Source organism: Salvelinus namaycush, chromosome 35, assembly GCF_016432855.1.
Source record: "Salvelinus namaycush isolate Seneca chromosome 35, SaNama_1.0, whole genome shotgun sequence".
Taxonomy (NCBI): Eukaryota; Metazoa; Chordata; class Actinopteri; order Salmoniformes; family Salmonidae; genus Salvelinus; species Salvelinus namaycush.
The window spans coordinates 28,086,000-28,108,492 of record NC_052341.1 but is presented as its reverse complement, the minus strand read 5'-3'; the positions used below and the strand labels follow the sequence as shown (position 1 = coordinate 28,108,492).

The 22,493-nt window shown below is 41.5% G+C and overlaps 1 protein-coding gene across 1 annotated transcript in view; it reads right to left on the bottom strand.

Annotated features, from left to right (window-relative positions):
• The window catches only part of LOC120029958 (probable E3 ubiquitin-protein ligase HECTD2), a 34,667-nt gene extending 13,930 nt beyond the window's left edge, over positions 1-20,737 (bottom strand). Inside the window, exons 1-15 of the mRNA XM_038975267.1 lie at positions 20,223-20,737; positions 18,571-18,688; positions 17,423-17,567; positions 17,117-17,219; positions 16,514-16,603; positions 16,362-16,426; positions 16,151-16,196; positions 14,759-14,868; positions 14,252-14,400; positions 12,423-12,546; positions 10,023-10,119; positions 8,091-8,198; positions 7,685-7,817; positions 7,156-7,244; positions 857-1,015 (exon numbers count right to left, since the gene is read on the bottom strand). Coding sequence (XP_038831195.1) covers positions 857-1,015; positions 7,156-7,244; positions 7,685-7,817; positions 8,091-8,198; positions 10,023-10,119; positions 12,423-12,546; positions 14,252-14,400; positions 14,759-14,868; positions 16,151-16,196; positions 16,362-16,426; positions 16,514-16,603; positions 17,117-17,219; positions 17,423-17,567; positions 18,571-18,688; positions 20,223-20,318 — 1,632 coding nt within the window. The 5' untranslated portion in view covers positions 20,319-20,737. The remainder of the gene's footprint in view (positions 1-856; positions 1,016-7,155; positions 7,245-7,684; positions 7,818-8,090; positions 8,199-10,022; positions 10,120-12,422; positions 12,547-14,251; positions 14,401-14,758; positions 14,869-16,150; positions 16,197-16,361; positions 16,427-16,513; positions 16,604-17,116; positions 17,220-17,422; positions 17,568-18,570; positions 18,689-20,222) is intronic.
• Between the last annotated feature and the right edge of the window lie 1,756 nt (positions 20,738-22,493).

Sequence of the window (22,493 nt, the reverse complement as noted above, 5' to 3'; positions counted from 1 at the left end):
AAAAAAAGCTGCCATCACCAGGAGATCTTCATCAGCAGTGTTGGGCTCCTGTGTGTGACATCTATGGGCAGCTTTTACCGGGGTGTGAGGTGATGATGGTTGTAACGGCACCTCTGAGACCTGGCTGCAGCTCAGTCTCATCTCACCTTGGCTGCAGCCATACTGTTATAACAAGACTGGTGGCAGGGTGAGACTCTAGGACTGTATGGAATGTGAGCCTGGTTGATTATTTCACACGCCTGTGACGCACGAGCATTTCCTTAGACCCCAGACATCAATTGTGCAATGTACGTACTATGACTCACATCATCACAAGTACATTATTTATGCGTATTGCATGTATTCCTGTACATTTAGCTATAAGTAGGAACAATGGCATATTGCAGTTAATTCTAACAAAGTCTTTTTAACTAACACAGTCTATATAACATTTTAGTCCAGCAACCATACATCACCCACTAGGCACAGACGTCAATTCAACGTCTATTCCACGTTGGTTCAACGTCACTTCATTGAAATGACGTAGAAACAACATTGATTCAACCAGTGTTTTCCCAGTGGGCCATATTCATATACAGATCAACACTAAACCCTTCAGAGACAATGTAAACCTTTCTAAAACAGTCCAGTACTCTCATAAGCATCACATCCATTCATTTGATTATATACATTATTATTATTGAAAAGCGGAGTACTTTGCAAGTAAACAAATATTACTTTCCCATGGTTTATTACCACTGCAAGCAATATTATTGTACTTGTGATCCTTACGAGAAGAGTGCAGTGTAATGGGAAAGAATGCCAGTGAGAGAGGGTAACTAAGAGAGCTGAGTCACAGCTTGTGTCGTGTACATACAGGCATGACCTGCTGCAGGTCGTCCAGGGTGAGGGTTGCCATGCCAACGGGGGTATCGGGGTCACACGGCACCACGGGCGGGGTCAGAAGCTTCTTGTAGACACAGGGAGGGAAGCGGATGTCCAGGGTGATGCTGTTGTACACGGCCAGGCCCATGAGCTGACACACATACGGTTAAGTGTGTAACAAAGTACAGATCCTTTACAAAAGAAAATATCTTCAACACCAAAATATCTTCAAGTATCTTCAACACCAAAATAACTCACGGTTATAATCATATAAACCACTAGAACAGATTAAAATGTGGCTAGTTATATTCATTTAATGTAGCATAACATTCAGATGAAAACCTTTTCATTTCATTGTTAAAGTATTCTGCTTCTGAGCTCTTCATACTTCGTAACAATGACACCATTTTATACCAGCTTCAAAGACCCTGCAGCATGTGCTAATGATCCCAATCATTACTCTATTATCACTGCATTTTGCCATGTACTTTATATTGGCTTGTAGCAGATCTGAACAGGGAATATAAACAGCAGGTGTATTACGCATTTAGAATGAAATTGTAGGGAGCCTGAACTCCTAAAGTGCTACCAGCTGCTTCTGGCAGATCTCACTCCACGTGTCGTCCATATGGAACTTCTGTGGGAGAGGTTGAGCTGCAGAGCCCTCTCTCTACGAGCTCCCTAGCTTGCTAAATAGAGTTTGGAAAAATGCTTAAAGTTATATTGGCGCAGGCTTGGGGAAAATTCCATGAGAACTGACAGGCGGAGGATGAAACGCAGTCCGCTCCAGACCAGACTTGCAGCTCACAAAATAAGACACAACAAAACCTTCTGTTTCTATTACATCTCTCTCTTTCTCTCTTGCACCGTTGTGACATGGAATTTTTTGTCACCCTGCCCTCCCTGTTGTGTTCGCTTCAAATAGAGACACATAGCCACTTCAGTATCTGTCAGTGTGCTGTAATTCTAACCGAGTGAGGTGGAAGGGGTGCGAGTGTGAGGGTATGTGGGTGGACTGACTCAGGCTGTCAGTCCACCCACATAACATACAGTGCATTTGGAAAGTATTCAGACCCTTTGACCTTTTCCACATTTTGTTACGTTACAGCCTTATTCTAAAATTGATTAAATCGTTTTTTTCCCTCATTAATCTACACACAATACCCCATAATGACAAAGCAAAAACTGTTTTTTTATATATATTTTTGCAAATGTATTAAAATTTAAAAACTGAAATATCACATTTACATAGTATTTAGAACCTTTACCCAGTACTTTGTTGAATCACTTTTGGCAGCGAATACAGCCTTTGAGTCTTCTTGGGTATGATGCTACAAGCTTGGCACAACTGTATTTGGGGAGTTTCTCCCATTCTTCTCTACAGATCCTTTCAAGCTCTGTCAGGTTGGATGGGGAGCGTCGCTGCACAGCTATTTTCAGGTCTCTCCAGAGATGTTAGATCGGGTTCAAGTCCGGGCTCTGGCTGGGCCACTCAAGGACATTCAGAGACTTGTCCTGAAGCAACTCATGAGTTGTCTTGACCGTGTGGTAAGGGTCGTTGTCCTGTTGGAAGGTGAACCTTCGCCCCAGTCTGAGGTCCCGAGCGCACTGGAGCATGTGTTCATCAAGGGCCTCTCTGTACTTTGCTCCATTCATCTTTCCCTCTATCCTGACTAGTCTCCCAGTCCCTGCCGCTGAAAAACATCCCCACAGCATGATGCTGCCACCACCATGCTTCACCGTAGGGATGGTGCAAGGTTTCCTCCAAAAGTGACGCTTGGCTTTCAGGCCTAAGAGTTCAATCTTGGTGTCATCAGACCTGAGAATCTTGTTTCTCATGGTCTGAGAGTCCTTTAGGTGCATTTTGGCAAACTCCAAAAGGGCTGTCATGTGCCTTTTATTGAGGAGTGGCTTCCATCTGGCCACTCTACCATAAAGGCCTGATTGGTGGAGTGCTGCAGAGATGGTTGTCCTCCTGGAAGGTTCTCCCATCTCCACAGAGGAACTCTGGAGCTCTGTCAGAGTGACCATCGGGTTCTTGGTCACCTCCCTGACCAAGGCCCTTCTCCCCCGATTGCTCAGTTTTGCCGGGTGGCCAACTCTAGGAAGAGTCTTGTGGTTCCAAACTTCTTCCATTTAAGAATGATGGAGGCCACTGCATTCTTGGGGACCTTCAATGCTGCAGAAATGTTTTGGTACCCTTCCCTAGATCTGTACCTCAACACAACCCTGTCTCGGAGCTCTACGGATAATTCCTTTGACCTCATGGCTTGGTTTTTGCTCTGACATGCACTTTCAACTGTGGGACCTTATATAGACAGGTGTGTATCTTTCCAAATCATGTTCAATCAATTGAATTTAGCACAGGTGGACTCAAATAAAGTTGTAGGGATGATCAATGGAAACAGAATGCACCTGAGCTGAACTGCGAGTCTCATAGCAAAGGGTCTGAACAGTTATGTAAACAAGGTATTTCAGGTTTTTATTTGTAATAAATTTGCAAAATTTCCAAAAACCTGTTTTCGCTTTGTCAATATGGGTTATTGTATGTAGATTAATGAAGAAATGTTTTTATTTCATCTATTTTAGAATAAGGCTGTAACGTAACAAAATGTGGAAAAAGGGAAGGGGTCTGAATACTTTCCGAATGCACTGTAACTACCCACTGGGAACAAACTGGTTAAATTAACGTTGTTTCATTGTCATTTGTCAACGTATTGTGATGTGGAATCTACTTGGAAAATATATTGGATTCAAAGAAAGTCATCAACGTAGTAAACTGTTGTTTTGAGGGTCAAATTTCAACCATAGGATTATGTCATCATAACCCATTTTCAACATAGACAAACCTTGTATAAAATATGTTGAATTTGTACATTTGAAACATCTTACTGGAGATTTGATCTATCTACATCTATTCATTTGGTCTCCCATCCAGAGTTTTAACCAAGCCCAGTGCTGCTTAGCTTTGATATTTGTCACTGACTATTACCAATGTACTGTACTATCATGACAAAAAATTGGGAGAAATCTCTACTTAATAGATTCACTGTTGCTATCGAAGTCATTCCAAATAGTACTGTAGGTTCAACAGTGCAGATGAAATGGAACCCTACTTTATCAATCATACATCATCAATGATGCTATTTGGGCCTTTCAAATGGAGTCTACAAGTTAATAATAAATATGTTGGATTCACGTCTCCATCTCAAACAAAAAATACAAGTTAACGAATATGATTAAATCAAATCAAACTGTATTTAAAGTTTGCTTTTATTTGATTTAGTCATATTCTTTAACTTTGCTTTTTGGTTGAAATGGAGACGTGAATCCAAAATAAAAATTATTAATTTGTAGACAGACTGGAATTAAAGCCAGACTCAGTGGCACAGATGGAGCTATCCATGCAGAAGATATATCTCCTTCGAAAGTTGATATTTGGTTGAGTTGACAATCAAACACAATTCCATATCACTTTTACAATACGGTAAAAAGCCTATTAACTTGGGATTCTCTGCCTCTAACCCTATTTAAGGGGGCTGAGTCACTGGCTTACTGGTGCTCTTCCATGCTGTCCCTAGGAGGGGTGCGTCACTTGAGTGGGTTGAGTCACTGACGTGATCTTCCTGTCCGGGTTGGCGCCCCCCTCGGGTTCGTGCCGTGGGGGAGATCTTCGTGGGCTATACTCGGCCTTGTCTCAGGGTACTAAGTTGGTGGTTTGAAGATATCCCTCTAGTGGTGTGGGGGCTGTGCTTTGGCAAAGTGGGTGGGGTTATATCCTACTTGGTTGGCCCTGTCCGGGGGTATCTATCGAACGTGGCCACAGTGTCTCCCGACCCCTACTGTCTTGGCCTCCATTATTTATGCTGCAATAGTTTATGTGTTGGTGGGCTTGGGTCAGTCTGTTATATCTGGAGTATTTCTCCTGTCTTATCCGGTGTCCTGTGTGAATTTAAGTATGCTCCTTCTAATTCTCTCTCTCTTTCTCTCTTCTCTCGGAGGACCTGAGCCCTAGGATCATGCCTCAGGACTACCTGGCCTGATGACTCCTTGCTGTCCCCAGTCTACCTGGTCGTGCTGCTGCTCCAGTTTCAACTGTTCTGCCTGCGGCTATGGAACCCTGACCTGTTCGCCGGACGTGCTACCTGTCCCGGACCTGCTATTTTCGACTCTCTCTCTACCCACCTGCTGTCTCTAACTCTGAATGATCGGCTATGAAAAGCCAACTGACTCCAATTTACTCCTGAGGTGCTGAATAATCACAACCACTGTGATTATTATTATTTAACCCTGTATAGCACTTTGTGACATTGGCTGATGTAAAAAGGGCTTTATAAAAAATTGATTGATTGATATGTTGGATTCACGTCTCCATCTCAATGAAAACTCAAAGTTAAAGAATAGGACTACATTTTAAATAGGAGCTAATTTTAAATACAGTTTGATTTGATTTAATCCTATTCTTTAACTTTTATTTTTGGTTGAGATGTTAAATAATATGATTAAGCCAGTGACTCAGATGGAACTATCCAAGCAGTAGATACTGTACACCTCCTTTAAATGTTGATATTTGGTTGCGTTGTCAACCAAACACAATTCAATATTACTTTTACAAGACAGTAAATAGCCTAATGTTAAGGCTATCTTACAACCTAATGTAACAGTATTTCAACCATAAAATTAGTAACACATCCATGGACACATTTTGAGGTTACTGTAACAATAAATGTATTCTTATGTAATCGTAGAAAGCATTCAGGGTCTCAGGTCTGCACAAAATCTCAAACGGCATTGATCCCTTGCACCATGTACTTTAACGTAATCTCAACTAACTGCAATCCAGGTTATTTGGTTGTGCTATTAGATCAAGCACAGTGATAACACATTAAGTTGTTGTATTTAAATAAACTAAATATCTGACATTGAATTCCCATTTGTACTTTGGTGTGCTTTTAAATGGTTGAAAGCGCAGTGATAACACATTTAGGTGACAACTAATCCAAAAATCCTATATATTTTCCATTGGAATTTGGTTGTGCTTGATGGTTGAAAGCAGAGGGATAACACATTGGGAATTCAACAAACTTTTGGTTGTCTTTTGAGTGGGTGAAAAAAGGGTGGAATCTCAATCTAGCTAGCTCTGGTCCAGCGTTAAGCTAACTCTCGGAAGTTCAGAGACATTCAAAGTTCCTTCATAGAAGCAGCTCTTCCGTAGGTATAATTTTGTGGGCCTAATTCAGATAATTCATGTCATAAGAAGATGCATTTCAAGCCAAGCTTCCTCCTCCACCCTCTCTCCCTGTCTCTCCACCCGCAAAATTTCAGTCTCATCTCGCGCCCTACACTTGTCTGTCCAATTCATATAAATAACTATAGCTTGCCCCCGCCATAGAAAGCTGTTCTATTCGCAGTGATTGGTGAAGTAATTTAATGTTAAAAGAAAATTGATTTCAAAGGTTTTAAAAGGAACAGAAAGGAACTATATAAATGGTTACTTTTTTTGGTTCTGTATTTTGCTGGTCGAAACAGTACAACGGAACCAAAAACGTGCTAATGGTGCACTAAAAATGGTGCACTAATAATGGTGCTGTTCAGAAAAAAATGATTGGAAAATAATTTTGGTTCTAACCCCTGGTCAAAATAAGTCAATAAGGACAATCATGTGGGACATGCCAAAATTAGGATTTTCCTCGGAAATAACTTAATGAAAACACACTACTATTGGAATTGTTTAACATAGTTTACTTTAGTTAGAGTGTAAATGTTAAAATTAGTGTTTTATCAAAATGTACACATAATGTCAAAAGGACATAAAATGCACTCTACTTGTGGAATGACCCGTTAACTTAACACAGTAATATTCTGCATACTTTAGTTATTCTATAAGATTACATCAGATTGCAATGTATCAAATAGAAAAGCATTACAGTCTCCTCTGATTGGATCCACAGTTTAGAAGATAACAAAATTCTAAACAAATCCCCACAAAATTATAGTTGTAAAACTTAAAGCTATCATCTGCAAAGCAGCAATTAACATGGTGTAGGGAGAGTGGAGAACCTCAGAGTATCTATGGTAAATGTGCAAAGATCCCCTTAAGAGTAACGCCAGGATGTGCAAAGATCCCCTTAAGAGTAACGCCAGGAGTTTTAGTCAGCTAACTATGTGACTTGATAAAAAAGCCAGTTAAAAGGGTACAACATGAGGACTGCTGCTGTACGTTGAGAATCTGTTTACAGTTCACCACAGGCTACACAGTACCAAAAATCACGGTATGGTACAAAAGGATACGGCTCCGACCAATCGGAACTCGGAGTAGTTGTCACACTTCCAGCTGCTGAACCAGTGACAGTGGGAATCCTTGAAGAATGTAAACATGCCTTCAGAGAGGAGACACAAATAAACTCTGCTTAAACACAACTCTGGCCCAGACATGACATAGAACACAGGCCTCCAGTCAAAGAAAGATAACAAATGGTCAGAATAGAGTACATGGGAATTTCCTTTTTGGACTGCTAGGTCCCAGACTAAATGGGAGTTACTATAATTGAATGGTTATCTATTATTGCAGTGCTATAAGACCCAGAACATCATACATTTGAGTTTTGTTCTTCATTTATGGCTATGTCAACATTCTTAGTCTGGGTACTTGTTGAAACTTTAGGATGAGATATAGACAGCTAGGGCTAAAGGTGAAGTAACTCCCATAATCTTCTACTGTTATCTATGGAGAAAAATATTATTGTTGCAAACAAAACATCTGTATCTCTATGGCTCAGGACAACACATATGCCTGATCTGTTTGTACCATATGTCTCACCGTAGTCTGTATGAAAGATCTGTCGGATGAGAAGGAGAAACCACTCCTTGGTCAGACCGCCCATGTCTAAACCAGCCTCCCCCACAAACGTCACTTTCAGCTTCTTTTTCAAGTCTGCTCGGTTTCTAGCAAGCTAAAAGCAAGAGAACAAGTTAAGCTGTGGCCAACTCTCTTGAACTTATCAGACCTAGGCATGCTGCATGTCTGAACCTATACATATCTTGGACGTTTCAGTTTTGAAATGCACTGGATTGAAAGCAGTGGAATAACTGCTTCAAACTAATTGGCTCTTGTATGAACAGAAATAGCTATCAAGCTACTCTACCAGGGCTGGGCTGTCTTCTTAAGTAATGCTTGTGTGTGTCTGTGCGTACTGTGCCTAGATTAAGATGGGAGATGGTATTACCTCATCCAGTGAGTCACTGACCAGCTGCAGCCGCCTGACTTTGATGTTGAGAAACAGCAGGCTCATGTCAACTCGCTGTCTGCGAGACACTTTGTCCACTAGGCTTTGCTGCAATAAATAACAAGACGCATTCTTTATTTGCAGTTGCTCCCACAGTACATGCTGTTAGCATTGGACCACTGCTTTGCTGTCAGAGTGGGAGAGTGTATGTTTTCAGGCTGATGCAGTGAGATGCACACTGTAAATATTGTATACTTATAGGGTTATTCCTGATTTCAAGACTTGACCGGGAAATACTCTGGGTCCAACATACTTCAATTATTCCAAATAATAATAATACTACTAATAATAAACAGTACCAGTCAAAAGTGTGGACACACCTACTCAACACCTACTCATTCAAGTGTTTTTCTTTATTTGTACTATTTTCTACATTGTAGAATAATAGTGAAGACATCAACATGATGAAATAACACATATGGAATCATTTAGTAACCAAAAAAGTGTTAAACAAATCAAAATATATTTTAGATTTGAGAGCCACCCTTTGCCTTGATGACAGCTTTGCACACTCTTGGCATTCTATCAATCAGCTTCACCTGGAATGCTTTTCCAACAGTCTTGAAGGAGTTCCCACATAATGCTGAGCACCTGTTGGCTGCTTTTCCTTCACTCTGAGCACGGGTGATTGTGGAGGCCAGGTCATCTGATGCAGCACTTCATCACTCTCCTTCTTGGTTAAACAGCCCTTACATAGCCTGGAGGTGTGTTGGGTCATTGACTTGTTGAAAAACCAATGAGAGTCCAACTAATCGCAAACAAGATTGGATGGCATATCGCTGCAGAATGATGGTTAAGCGTGCCTTGAATTCTAAATAAATCACAGAGAGTATCACCAGCAAAGCACCACCACACCATCACACCTCCTCCTTCATGATTCACGGTGGGAACCACACATGTGGAGATCATCCGTTCACCTACTCTGCATCTCACAAGGACACGGCAGTTGGAACCAAAAATCTCAAATTTGGACTCATGAGATCAAAGGACAGATTTCCACCGGTCTAATGTCCATTGCTCGTGTTTCTTGGCCAAAGCAAGTCTCTTCTTCTTATTGGTGTCCTTTAGTAGTGGTTTCTTTGCAGCAATTCGACCATGAAGGCCTGATTCATGCAGTCTCCTCTGAACAGTTGATGTTGAGATGTGTCTGTTACATGAACTTTGTGAAGCATTTATTTGGGCTGCAATTTCTGAGGCTGATAACTCTATTGAACGTATCCTCTGCAGCAGAGGTAACTCTGGGTCTTCCTTTCCTGTGGTGGGCCTCATGAGAGCCAGTTTCATCATAGCGCTTGATGGTTTTTGTGACTGTACTTGAAGAAACTTTCAAAGCTTCAACGTGAAATGTTCCATATTTGACTGACCTTCATGTTTTAAAGTAATGATGGACTGTCGTTTCTCTTTGCTTATTTGAGCTGTTCTTGACACTGTTCTTGACAGTCTTTTACCAAATAGGGCTATCTTCTGTATACCAACCCTACCTTGTCATAATACAATTGATTGGCTCAAACGTATTAAGGAAAGAAATTCCACAAATTTACTTTTAACAAGGCATACCTGTTAATTGAAATGCATTCCAGGTGACTACCTTAATGCTATTTGCCTCATGACTCTTTGTTGACTTGAACTTTCTTGTTTACTCAACCGTGGGACAGTATATGTTTGTTCCCACACTCGAGACTCTGACTCCATAATTCCATAAATTAACTTTTAACAAGACACACCTGTTAATTGAAATGCATTCCAGGTGACTACCTCATGAAGCTGGTTAGTCTGGGTTAGTCTGAGACTGTGAGGCATTGTCCGTGCTATACAATGACACTGTCATAGATGGATGACAAGGACCTATGTGAGCAGTGACCTCTGTCTCACCCTGGCCATGCTGATCATCTGCTGCTCCGAGTCCTTCTGAATGATTGCTTTCTTCACCACCGTGGATAGAATGAAGGGGAACTGGCAGAATGTAAACCTGCGGATGGGGAAGAACAGGTAGGAATGGGGATGTTTGGTTTTCACAATTTATCATATAGAAAGAATGTTTTGGTTTAATCAGGGATTGTGTTCTCTTGGTGTATGATACTCATTGGAGATTGTATCATAGCTGGATGTTATGATATGTCTGGGTTTAACTGTAAATGAAATACACACAACAAGACTGAAAGTATGTGGACACCTGCTCGTCGAACATCTCATTCCAAAATTATGGGCATTAATATGGCATTGGTCCCCCCTTTTGCTGCTATAACAGCCTCCACTCTTCTGGGAAGGCATTTCACTAGATGTTGCAACATTGCTGCGAGGATCGGCTTCCATTCAGTCACAAGAGCATTAGTGAGGTCGGGCACTGATGTTGGGTGATTAGGCCTGGCTCGCAGTCAGCGCTCCAATTCATCCCACAGGTGTTCAACAGGGTTGAGGTCAGGGCTCTGTGCAAGCCAATCAAGTTCTTCTACACCGATCTTGACAAACCATTTCTGTATGGACCTCGCTTTGTGCACGGGGTAATTGCCATGCAGAAGCAGGAAAGGGCCTTCCCCAAACTGTTGCCACAAAGTTGGAAGCACAGAATCATCTAGAATGTCATTGTATGCTGTAGTGTTAAGATTTCCCTCCACTGGAACTAAGGGGCCAAGCCCGAACCATGAAAAATCGCCCCAGACCATTATTCCTCCTCCACCAAACTTTACAGTTGGCAGTATGCAATTGAGCAGGTACCCAGATTAGTCCATCGGACTGCCAGATGGTGAATCGTGATTCCTCACTCTAAAGAACGCATTTCCACTGCGTTCTGAGTCCAAAGGCGGCAAGCTTTACTCCATTCCAGCCGACGCTTAGCATTCCAAGATGGTAAGTTGGTGGTTGAAGATATCCCTCTAGTGGTGTGGGGGCTGTGCTTTGGCAAAATGGGTGGGGTTATATCCTGCCCGTTTGGCCCTGTCCGGGGGTATCATCGGATGGGGCCACAGTGTCTCCTGACCCCTCCTGTCTCAGCCTCCAGTATTTATGCTGCAGTAGTTTATGTGTCGGGGGGCTAGGGTCAGTCTGTTATATCTGGAGTATTTCTCCAGTGTCCTGTGTGAATTTAAGTATGCTCTCTCTAATTCTCTCTTTCTCTCTTTCTTTATCTCTCTCGGAGGACCTGAGCCCTAGGACCATGCCTCAGGACTACCTGGCATGATGACTCCTTGTTGTCCCCAGTCCACCTGGCCGTGCTGCTGCTCCAGTTTCAACTGTTCTGCCTGCGGCTATGGAAACCTGACCTGTTCACCGGACGTGCTACCTGTCCCAGACCTGCTGTTTTCAACTCTCTAGAGACAGGAGGAGCGGTAGAGATACTCTCAATGATCGGCTATGAAAAGCCAACTGACATTTACTCCTGAGGTGCTGACCTGTTGCACCCTCGACAACCACTGTTATTATTATTATTTGACCATGCTGGTCATTTATGAACATTTGAACATCTTAGCCATGTTCTGTTATAATCTCCACCCGGCACAGCCAGAAGAGGACTGTCCACCCCTCATAGCCTGGTTCTTCTCTAGGTTTCTTCCTAGGTTTTGGCCTTTCTAGGGAGTTTTTCCTAGCCACCGTGCTTCTACACCTGCATTGCTTGCTGTTTGGAGTTTTAGGCTGGGTTTCTGTACAGCACTTTGAGATATCAGCTGATGTAAGAAGGGCTATATAAATACATTTGATTTGATTTGATTCCACATGGTGATCTTAGGCTTGTGTAAGGACAGATTATTTTTTATGCCTTACTTTCTTCAGCACTCGGCGGTCCCGTTCTGTGAGCTTGTGTGGCCTACCACTTCGCAGCTGAGCCATTGTTGCTCCTAGATGTTTCCACTTCACAATAACAGCACTTACAGTTGACCGGGGCAACGCTAGCAAGGCAGAAATTTGACGAACTGACTTTTTGGAAAGTTGGCATCCTATGACGGTGCCATGTTGAAAGTCACTGAACTCTTCAGAGAGGCCATTCTACTGACAATGTTTGACTATGGAGATTGCATGGCTGTGTGCTCGATTTCATACTTTCATACAAATCCACCAATTTGAAGGGGTGTCCACATACTTTTGTATATATAGTGTATCTGATGTTGCAATCTGATATCATAAACAATAAATCTGTTGTTATAAAGCTGAAAGCTGGCACAAGAGGAAGTTCCATTTATTTACAGAGAAACACAGGTATCATAACAACAAGGGTTGTGGGCAGAATTGAACAGTACTGGTCAACATAAGCTTTGCTCTGATATTGTCCTGCCTCACCTGGTAGAGTTTCCATGAGTCTGCCATGTGTGATAATCCTCCATGAAGTCAGTGTGGTCCAGTGTGAGGTTGTAGAAGTCAACAAAGGGCATGATGGGAGTGCAAGAAATGCTATTGGCTGCATCTACAATGAAAAAACGTAGAAAAATACAAATGTATCAAGGTCTCTTGGAGACAGATGTTTGCCTGAACCTTGACACCTCTGAACTTCTCCTGACCCTCAAACTATGTGTACCCAAGACAAATATGGATAGGCGATCCAGACATACAGTGCATTCGGAAAGTATTCAGACCGCTTGACTTTATCCACATTTTGTTACGCTACAGCCTTATTTTAAAATGTTTATATGGTTGTTTTTTTCCTCATTAATCTACACACAATACACCACAATAACAAAGCAAAAACTGGTTTTTAGACATTTTAGCACATTTATTAAAAATAAAAAACAGAAATATCATAAGTATATATATACATAAATATACAAATATACATAAGTATTTAGACCCTTTACTCAGTACTTTGTTGAAGCACCTTTGGCAGCGATTACAGCCTCAAGTCTTCTTGGGTATGATGCTACAAGCTTGGCACACCAGTATTTGGGAAGTTTCTCCCATTCTTCTCTGCAGATCCTCTCAAGCATTGCCAGGTTGGATGGGGAGCGTAGCTGCACAGCTATTTTAAGGTCTGTGCAGAGATGATCAATCTGGTTCAAGTCCGGGCTCTGGGTGGGCCACTCAAGGACATTCAACATCCCGAAGCCACTCCAGCGTTGTCTTGTCTGTGTGCTTAGGGTTGTTGTCCTGTTAGAAAGTGAACCTTCGCCCCTGTCTGAGGTTCTGAGTGCTCTGAAGCAGGTTTTCATCAAGGATCTCTCTGTACTTTGCTCCATTCATCTTTCCCTCTATCCTCACTAGTCTCCCAGCATGATGTTGCCACCACCATGCTTCACTGTAGGGATGTTGCCAGGTTTCCTCCAGACGTGACGCTTGGCATTCAGGCCAAAGAGTTCAATCTTGGTTTCATCAGACCAAAGAACCTTGTTTCTCATGGTCTGAGAGTCCTTTAGGTGCATTTTGGCAAACTCCAAAAGGTCTCTCATGTGCCTTTTACTGAGGTGTGGCTTCCGTCTGGCCACTCTACTATAAAGGCCTGATTGGTGGAGTACTGCAGAGATGGTTGTCCTTCTGGAAGGTTATCCCATCTCCAGAGAGGAACTCTGGAGCTCTGTCAGAGTGACCATCGGGTTCTTGGTCACCTCCCTGACCAAGGCCCTTCTTCCCTGATTGCTCAGTTTGGCCGAGCGGCCAGCTCTCGGTAGAGTCTTGGTGGTTCCAAACTTCTTCCATTTAAGAATGATGGAGGCCACTGTGTTCTTGGGGACCTTCAATGCTGCAGAAATATTTTGGTACCCTTCCCCAGTTCTGTGCCTCGACACAATCCTGTCTCGGAGCTCTACGGACAATTCCTTCGACCTCATGGCACCTGAGCTCAATTTCGAGTCTCATAGCAAAGGGTCTGAATAGTTATGTAAATAAGGTATTTCTGTGTTTTATTTTTAATAAATGTGCAAAAATGTCTAAAAACCTATTTTCGCTTTGTCATTATGGGGTATTGTGTGTAGATTGATGAGGGCAAAAAATTATTTGATCAATTTTGGAATAAGGCTGTAACGTAACAAAATGTGGAAAAAGTCAAGGGGTGTGAATACTTTCCGAATGCACAGTGTATATGGACAGGAGAATTCAATGTCTGTAGAAAGTGTAGTTCAATCCATTACCACCCCCCATTACCTCCCTGTGGGGGTGGATATAGAAGACGTCCTACTCACTGAGGAGGGAGAGGACCTTGGTGGCGGAGGGGATCCACCAGTAGCACTTGGCCATGGGGGGCAGCTCCTCAGGCTTGGCTGGGAACAAACGGGTGGAGATGAAGAAGTGGAGCCGCTCCACTAGCTGTTTGAATCGCTTCTGGGACAGCCTGGGAGAGGAGGACACGAGTTAGATAATCATCATAAAAGAATCGAGGCATTATCAGGATCACCATCATCATCAGAATGATATAATGGAAAACGCTGAGCACACGACAAGGAACACATTTTAACTGTCAAAATAGATGGTCTTTGTTTGAAAGCTACAGTATGACTGCTCAATCCCTACCAACTGTTACTAAAGCAATTTAGAAAACATATTCTTTACGTAATTGATTTAACTTTCCTGGATAAAGAATAACAACAACGATTTCTTTCTTAGGACTGTGTTCACTTTGTGGATAACAACTATACTGGCTTGAAAAAGCATGGGACTGCATAACACAGAGGAACAATTCAGACTCTTACTTCTTAAACCAGTGCATCAGGAAATTATGGTCTGCTTCAGCCAGCGCGGCTATTTGCCTCAGTAAGTGTGCATAGATGACATATGTGGCTGGGCTGGTGCACTGAGGATTCTGCAACAAAGAGGAGCTTTTTCAGCAGTGGCAGTGCATTTCAAAAAGGAAATATAGCTTTTCATTTGGAGCAGCAACATAAGACGTCTGGCTTTACAGAGCAAACCAGACTTTTCCACTCCAAACATGACCTCATCCGTTCCTTTGGCAGAGAGAGAGAGAGAGAGAGAGAGAGAGAGAGAGAGAGAGAGAGAGAGAGAGAGAGAGAGAGAGAGAGAGAGAGAGAGAGAGAGAGAGAGAGAGAGAGAGAGAGAGAGAGAGAGAGAGAGAGAGAGAGAGAGAGAGAGAGAGTAATACCACTGGTATTACCAGGGGCTGACTGACATCAACCATGTCAGACAGACACGTCTACTAAGGCTGCTTCCCAAATGAGGCCCTGGTCAAAAGTAGTGCACTATATAGGAAATAGGGTGCCAATTGGGATACAGACCCAATAATTGCCTCGTGCCTTTCAATTTCACAGGATCCGCCACCAAAATATAGGTCAGAGAGCCTATCAACAGCCCAAAGACAAACGTATGTCATCATACACAAAATGTGGATGAAAGAGAGAACTGTAGAGGCTCAATAGCCACAAAAGGTTGTTGGTAAGAAAGGGATAGAAGACGTGCTTTTTAACTTACTGCCCATAAACCCCATAAAACATCTGAAACAATAATAAAACTTTGAATGGGATAGAAACCAGAAGTCTCCAACCAAAGTCTCACTTTTTAGCAGACAGAAATCCTTCCAGTTCTATTCAGCCATTTCCCAGTCTGCCCCCCCAAGTCTTTACCAGACTCTGTGTCTAATGGTCGTGTCCATATTTGGCCAGTACCAAGCCTGCCTCTAGTCTGTTGCTCATGTGTGAAGTAAACACTCTGCTCTCATTATATTCAGAGCCTGAATGAGACTGACTAACTGCCTGGGCTATGACTGGAGTCAATGGGCCATGTGGCGAGGTAGCAGATCGAGAGTTTCCTGTGTTTCCGATTCGCCTTTAGACTGATGGCTGCTGTGTTTAACATACTGAGGCCCCAAAACAAAAAGAGATTTATAAGATGGCTGTGGAGCACATGCGTGCGTGTGCTTAACGCATACATTTGCGTGCAGAAACTGTCTCACTTCTAATGAGGAAATTGCCGTTGTTACTGGAAAGTACACCATGTTCTCTTGTTACGTAATGAAATGGTTTGCTATATATAGCGTGGAATTAAGTATTAGCGGTCGAAAGAGCTCCTTGGCCAAATCTGTATGTAATTTCTACCAGCAGTATGTACATGTAGATAATGCATGAGGTTACCTGAACTAGAATGAAATATGCTCTCAGGTCATCCTTCGTCCGTCGACTGCAAAACAAAGCAGATAATATGAAATTAATTTAATTTCTCATCCAGTATGTAACATTTGCATTAATATTCAAGTCACAAAGTATAGAACTTTACTATGTAGATAGGAATTGCTTGATTTGAGTGAGAAATATAAGAGCACTAATGTATGAGAGTACCACTCACCCCTTCCATTCTCTTAACAAGCTGTTAATGATCCCCTTCAGTACTGCTCTCTGGGTATCAGGAGGCTGTTGAATCAATTTTGGATCAACGTTAGTGAAAGGTTTTCATTTCAGCATGAACATGGTTATTCGTTGCTCCATCATTCTACATACCGTGAGCATTAACGCGTCATAGACAGCATTGACAAATTTGGTGTTGATTCCTGAGTCTTCAATCGTGTTGAACGGAGCGTTTGCTTCTTTCTGAAAAGAGAAATGAAGAACACATTTAGATTAGGACTAACACATGAGCTAGTTAAGTCGACCATCACATGTGCTAAACATTTACCCAACTGTTCCTTGCCATATATGATCATACGCTTTCTTATAGGTTCTGCTCTCATGATTAATACTCTCTATGGAAACCACACACATGTGCTCCTTTTTTTTTTTTACAACCTTCTGAATGACTTCATTCATTCATTTACAGACTCAAAAACAACTCTCCAAATTCCCCTTTTCTTGGCTCCCAGAAAGACTCTATTCACCGACTTTAAACACCAAAACAATGGTCACCTTTTATTTGCATTGATCAGTCATATTTCAAAATGATCACTGTTGCTTTAGCAATTTTACCATCGCACTTATCCATACAAATTAATTGATATAGTGTAATAAGTCATTTAAAAACATGCTGTATAACTAGCACTGGCTTGACTGACGATACAAATATGGAACCGCAGGATTGGATATGGCACACACATGGGGATCACCCACCTTAAAGGCAGCATTCAGTTCCAAAAAGGAGTCGAATGTGGTCAAGTAGAAATCATGGACGTGTTTCCAATCGCCGGAGACCGTTGCCCTCTCAATGTCCTCCCTAGTGAACGTTAGATGAATATGAACAGATGTTTCTGTTTGAGTATAATATTGATGATAACGATGACACAGGTGTGTGTGTGTGTGTGTGTGTGTGTGTGTGTGTGTGTGTGTGTGTGTGTGTGTGTGTGTGTGTGTGTGTGTGTGTGTGTGTGTGTGTGTGTGTGTGTGTGTGTGTGTGTGTGTGTGTGTGTGTGTGCTTACTGAAACTCTTTGGCTGTCTTGGTGCGGATGGGGATGACAGGATCGGAGGCAAAGCGAGCCCTGACCTCAGGAGGCAGAATGTCAATGGTGATGCGATGTTGATGCTTTTGTCTGACATCAGGACAGATGGGGGGAAGATCTCTACCTGCAGGGGGAATAACAACACATGTAACCACATATAAAAACACACAAATAATCACACACAAATATATCATCCTAGAAAATGATTTTTACATGAACCAATTCCTAACTAAAATGAAGGCGGTAATTCATACGATCAACTCTACTTACTGGCAATGAGAGCCCAGGTACCAGAGTATAAGGTGTATAAGACAGGTACTCTAATCCACAATATTATAGTTTAACTATCTCAGTTAACTGTTATATAACAAGATGGACAGACTTGCAACCTTGGACTTTGTGAGCCATTAGATGAAACCTGCATAAAAAAATGTTTTGCATGGGTCAATGAACTCTCCATACTTACAAGTATAAGTGACAACAACATATTAACATCTTGTATTTTGAAAACACAACAGTAGTGCTCATTTTACCCAGAACAAGTTCCCCAACTAAAGGATGAGCAGCTCTGAATGGCCCTTTGTCTCCCTCATCTGCATCAATCAATGATCCTCAAGTCTTCTCCAACATCTTTGATCTCAAGAATATGAAGCCATGACAACACATCTGCCTGGTGTATTGTTCATTATTTCAAAGCAGCCTGTTTGGGTCACTTTGAAATTGAAACAAGCCTTTCTTTTGTGAGCACTGTGAAAATGATTTCCTTGTAAACATCTCACTGATATTTCTAAGTCTCAATGTGTTCCTCTTGAACACTTTGTTCCTACTCAGCCAAGGTGCAGTCTATCCCAGGACAGTACTGTTTATCAATTAGAGATGATTGATGCCACAGACAATATCTGTTCATCAAATCAGCTTTGTTAGACACCCTGTACCTGAAGGTAAGAACATAAAAAATGTGCTAGGTAGCCATACTGATAGCTCATGTTGGATATGCTATCGGGATCAAACTGGAGTAAGTTCTTCATGTCTGCACTTTGATATTGGTTCACTATGAGCTTCACAATCTCAAGACGGACTCTTGAATGAAGTAATGTGTTCATTAGGGTTACCATGACGGGACCTACCATGCCGTATGCCAGGAAGGATAAACTGGGAGGAGAGGCTGTGGCTACCAGCCTCCTTTTTGTGGCTTGAGATGAAATTGAGGGAAGGATATGGCAGCTTTGGTCCACGATCAGTACTCTATGACAAAAAACAGTATTCATATTACAGACATCATGGAGTCTTGGATGTCCAAAAATTGACATTAAGTCCTGGATGTAATCATAATTATAATAGTATAGATGAGAACTATAACAGCATAGAATACTGTTCATTCACAGCAAGTACAGCAGCACTTAGGCTACAGAAATAAAAGTGGGATACATAAACAAAATGTACAGTATAATATGTGGGCTTTGTTTTAGTGATAATGTGTTGGGGAGTAATGAACTACATGTAGGTCAACTAGTAATGTAACAACATTGTGCAGTATCTTGGTGGTAGTTGAACTAAATTCAAATCTGGGTAGTGTTTCAGTAGTTAATTATTTATTTATTTGCCATGTAGTGCTGTAGCTGACTACTGGAACTACACACAACTTTTTTTTAAACGGAAAGAAAATACTGCCTAATTGATTTTCTTTTTCGACATCAGACCTGGCTAATTCTCACTTGAAACTTAATAAGCTAAATTACACATTCGGGTTAACTCCAGGGTGATCTGTTCATGCAATTTGTAGTCTATGACATTTCAGATTTTTATGATATGATCATTTATCATGAAGTAGTTTGGATGTGGTGAACTATTTTTTCATAGTGCTACATCTGCATTGCTTGCTGTTTGGGGTTTTAGGCTGGGTTTCTGTATAGCACTTTGTGACATCGGCTGATGTAAAAAGGGCTTTATAAATACATTTGATTGATTGATTGATAGTAACTTGAATTAAGTCAACTATATTTTAAGGGTAGCTTTGCTATTTGAATTTGTATTTATTATGGATCCCCATTAGCTGGTGCCAAGGCAGCAGCTTCTCCTCCTGGGGTTCAGCAAAATTAGGGCAGTTATACAATTGTAAAAACATTCACACACTGTGTACCCTCAGGCCCCATACTCCACCACTACCACATAACGTTATCTACAATACAAAATCCATGCGTACGTGTGTATCGTGTGTATATTATCGCGTGTGTACGCATGTTTCTGTGCCTATGTTTGTGTTGCTTCACAGTCCCGCTGTTCCATAAGGTATATTTGTATCTATTTTTTAAACCTAATTTTACTGCTTGGTATAGCTTAACTTCTTTCAGTGTATAGTAATTGGTAGCTTGATGAACTATATTTTCTGAGTAGCTTCCCCAACACTGCATATTAGCACTCATTACTCACAGAGCTGCGATGCTGTTTTATAGCATAATAGGGTAGGAAGAGCTGTCCAAAAGTTCCACCCTCAGTTTTAACGTTAACACATTTCCCCAAAAGGACAAGCTCTGAGATCATTTAAATGGGTTAGTACGTTACTATTATGCACATTTTTAACACATTTTTCTAAATCTAAACCTTTTTCTAAACGTTTTATTGTATTTTTACATTATGACTTAATTTGTATGACATTGATCCCACATGATTTTTTTTTTTTTTTACATTTTCATTTTTATTTGATGTCTTTGTTAATTGAACATTAAAATATTTCTTTGTCATATTTAATAAATAAATAAATGTAAAAAATCATACTCACAGAGGAGGAATGATTTGAAATTGGAGGGAGTCTATCTCTCTCCCTTTCCCCCTGGTGCAGTTGTGTGTTATTTTCTCTCATAATGTTGAGTAGCATTTCTTCATCCGTTGAAGTCTGGTTAAGGTCGCAGTCACATAGCTTTTTTTCTTTTTTCTTAACTAAAACAAGTTAAAAGAACTCACAGTACCCGCATACACGGTACCCGCAGTAACAAAACATTCGATCTGAAACGAAGTAACGGTTCAGGACCTGAAAGGCTCTCTCGTCTTCATGGTAAACAGGTGAGCTCGCGCAAAGTTGTCAAAGCGCGCAGAGACTGATGCTGTTTGTCAAAGTAAACACGCGCGAGCGTCTGCATCCGATCGTGTCGCCGAAGTCTATTTTAGGTGCTAGGTGAGCATAAATGACTAATTTTCCACCTAACTGGATGTATCGTATATATTTGCAGCGCAGCTGTACACATGCGCCATGTTGTTTAAGAGGAGGTTCATAGTTACGAGCTTGGATACCATGGATGTCCTTACGTAAGTGCGCGGGTTTGCTGTGTGCACTGCCTAGTAGTGCTGACTGATTTACTTCTCCCAGCCAGGGTCTGTTTAGACTTCCAGGAAACGGCTCGAGCGATTAATTTATCACTATGTACAGTAGGCTACTGATAGACTACATTTTAGTTTTTTCTCTGTAGGTCTATTCAAGGAATCCAATTGATACGATATAGACTAGGTTTACTAACCTGCCCTACTGGCCTACTTTATAAACTCAACACGTTATTATAACTGTGTTATTACACGTGATGACTTGACCTTGCTTTTGCCTTTTCTAGTCATAATACAGTACTACAAAGTTGATTGTGAAGATAGACACTTTCAGCATCTCAGCAGGCTACTGGTAAGTTTCACTGGCAAGATAACCAGAGCAGAGGAGCCTTCTCCACCCTTTACCACAACTCTGTCATTAGTGCCAACCCAAACTCCAGATGAGTGCCAGGCACATCATGAGCATGAGCTAAGCTTTAAATAATATGGCAGATGAGTAATGAGGAGGATAATTACAGCCTCGTCATCACTGTAGATTGTGGTGATTGTTGCTGACGCAAACAAATTGCTGTTATGTTATGGAATTTCTCGCTGACAGAGAGGGATCCTCACAGCTTCATCACTGGGCACTGAGTCAGAGTCCTATATGCTATAGCTATTCCCCTATCCACATGTTCAAGCCACATGTTTGAGATGATTGTGGAGTGTTTTCCAACACAGCCAGAGTGGGGCCAGAGCCTGAATACAACCACTGAACTAGTGATCAGCACCACTCGGTGGTGAAGATCATGGACACTGGACAAAGCAATCAACTGCTGCTATCTGAGGAGGACTATGCCAGAAGAATATTGATTACATTACTGGTGCAAATTGCACTAGATTCTCCACACAAGAGGCCAATTTGACTTACTATATGATTTTTGGGGGCTATCGTTTATTTTTCTCTTTGGGATGGTAAATGACAAAATAGTGAATGAGACAGAAATGTGTTTATAATTCCTAATGAAGATAGTTGATCAGTCAAATAACGTATCACAAATGTACAGAATACAATCGCACTGTAGTGCCACATGCCACACATGCTATGGTGTAAGTGTCTGACTCAACCAGTAGGTGGTAGAAGCGATCTGTTTTCAAATCGTTCCAGGCCTACTGTATTTGAACTAGGGTATTTTTCTATGTCGCAGTGCTATACATTACCTCATTCTATTCATTGAACAGTTCTTCTGTAAGGACGACAAGGTCAGCAGAACCGTCACATCTTGTTTCTCCTCTCACTGTATTTGGTTTCATGGATGGCTTTGTATTTACAACTGACTCTTCCAGATGTACCTTCTCACTGTAAGAGCTCCATAGGCAGGGAAATGCAATCACTGTCCAGCCAAGAGATTGATCATTCACTCTCAGTTGACCCCCCTGCTGAAATACAGAAGGGAACATCTGGCTGTTCATTCCATAACATTACACATGGAACTGCAAGACCAGATTTCCATCTGTGACATCTAGGAAATAAATCTAGGAAATCTATGATGTCACTCAGTCATTACAAACAAAGGAGTCATTGTTTGAATACTAGGTAAAAGACATAAGCTCACTTTATCCATCTTATCCAATTGTTGTCAAATGTCATCATTTGCGGTGAATAACACAAATGCTTCAGGTTACAATAACTGTTATATAATCATTACAATCACATCTAATATTTTAAGCTTATAATGGTTTTTGCATATTTATC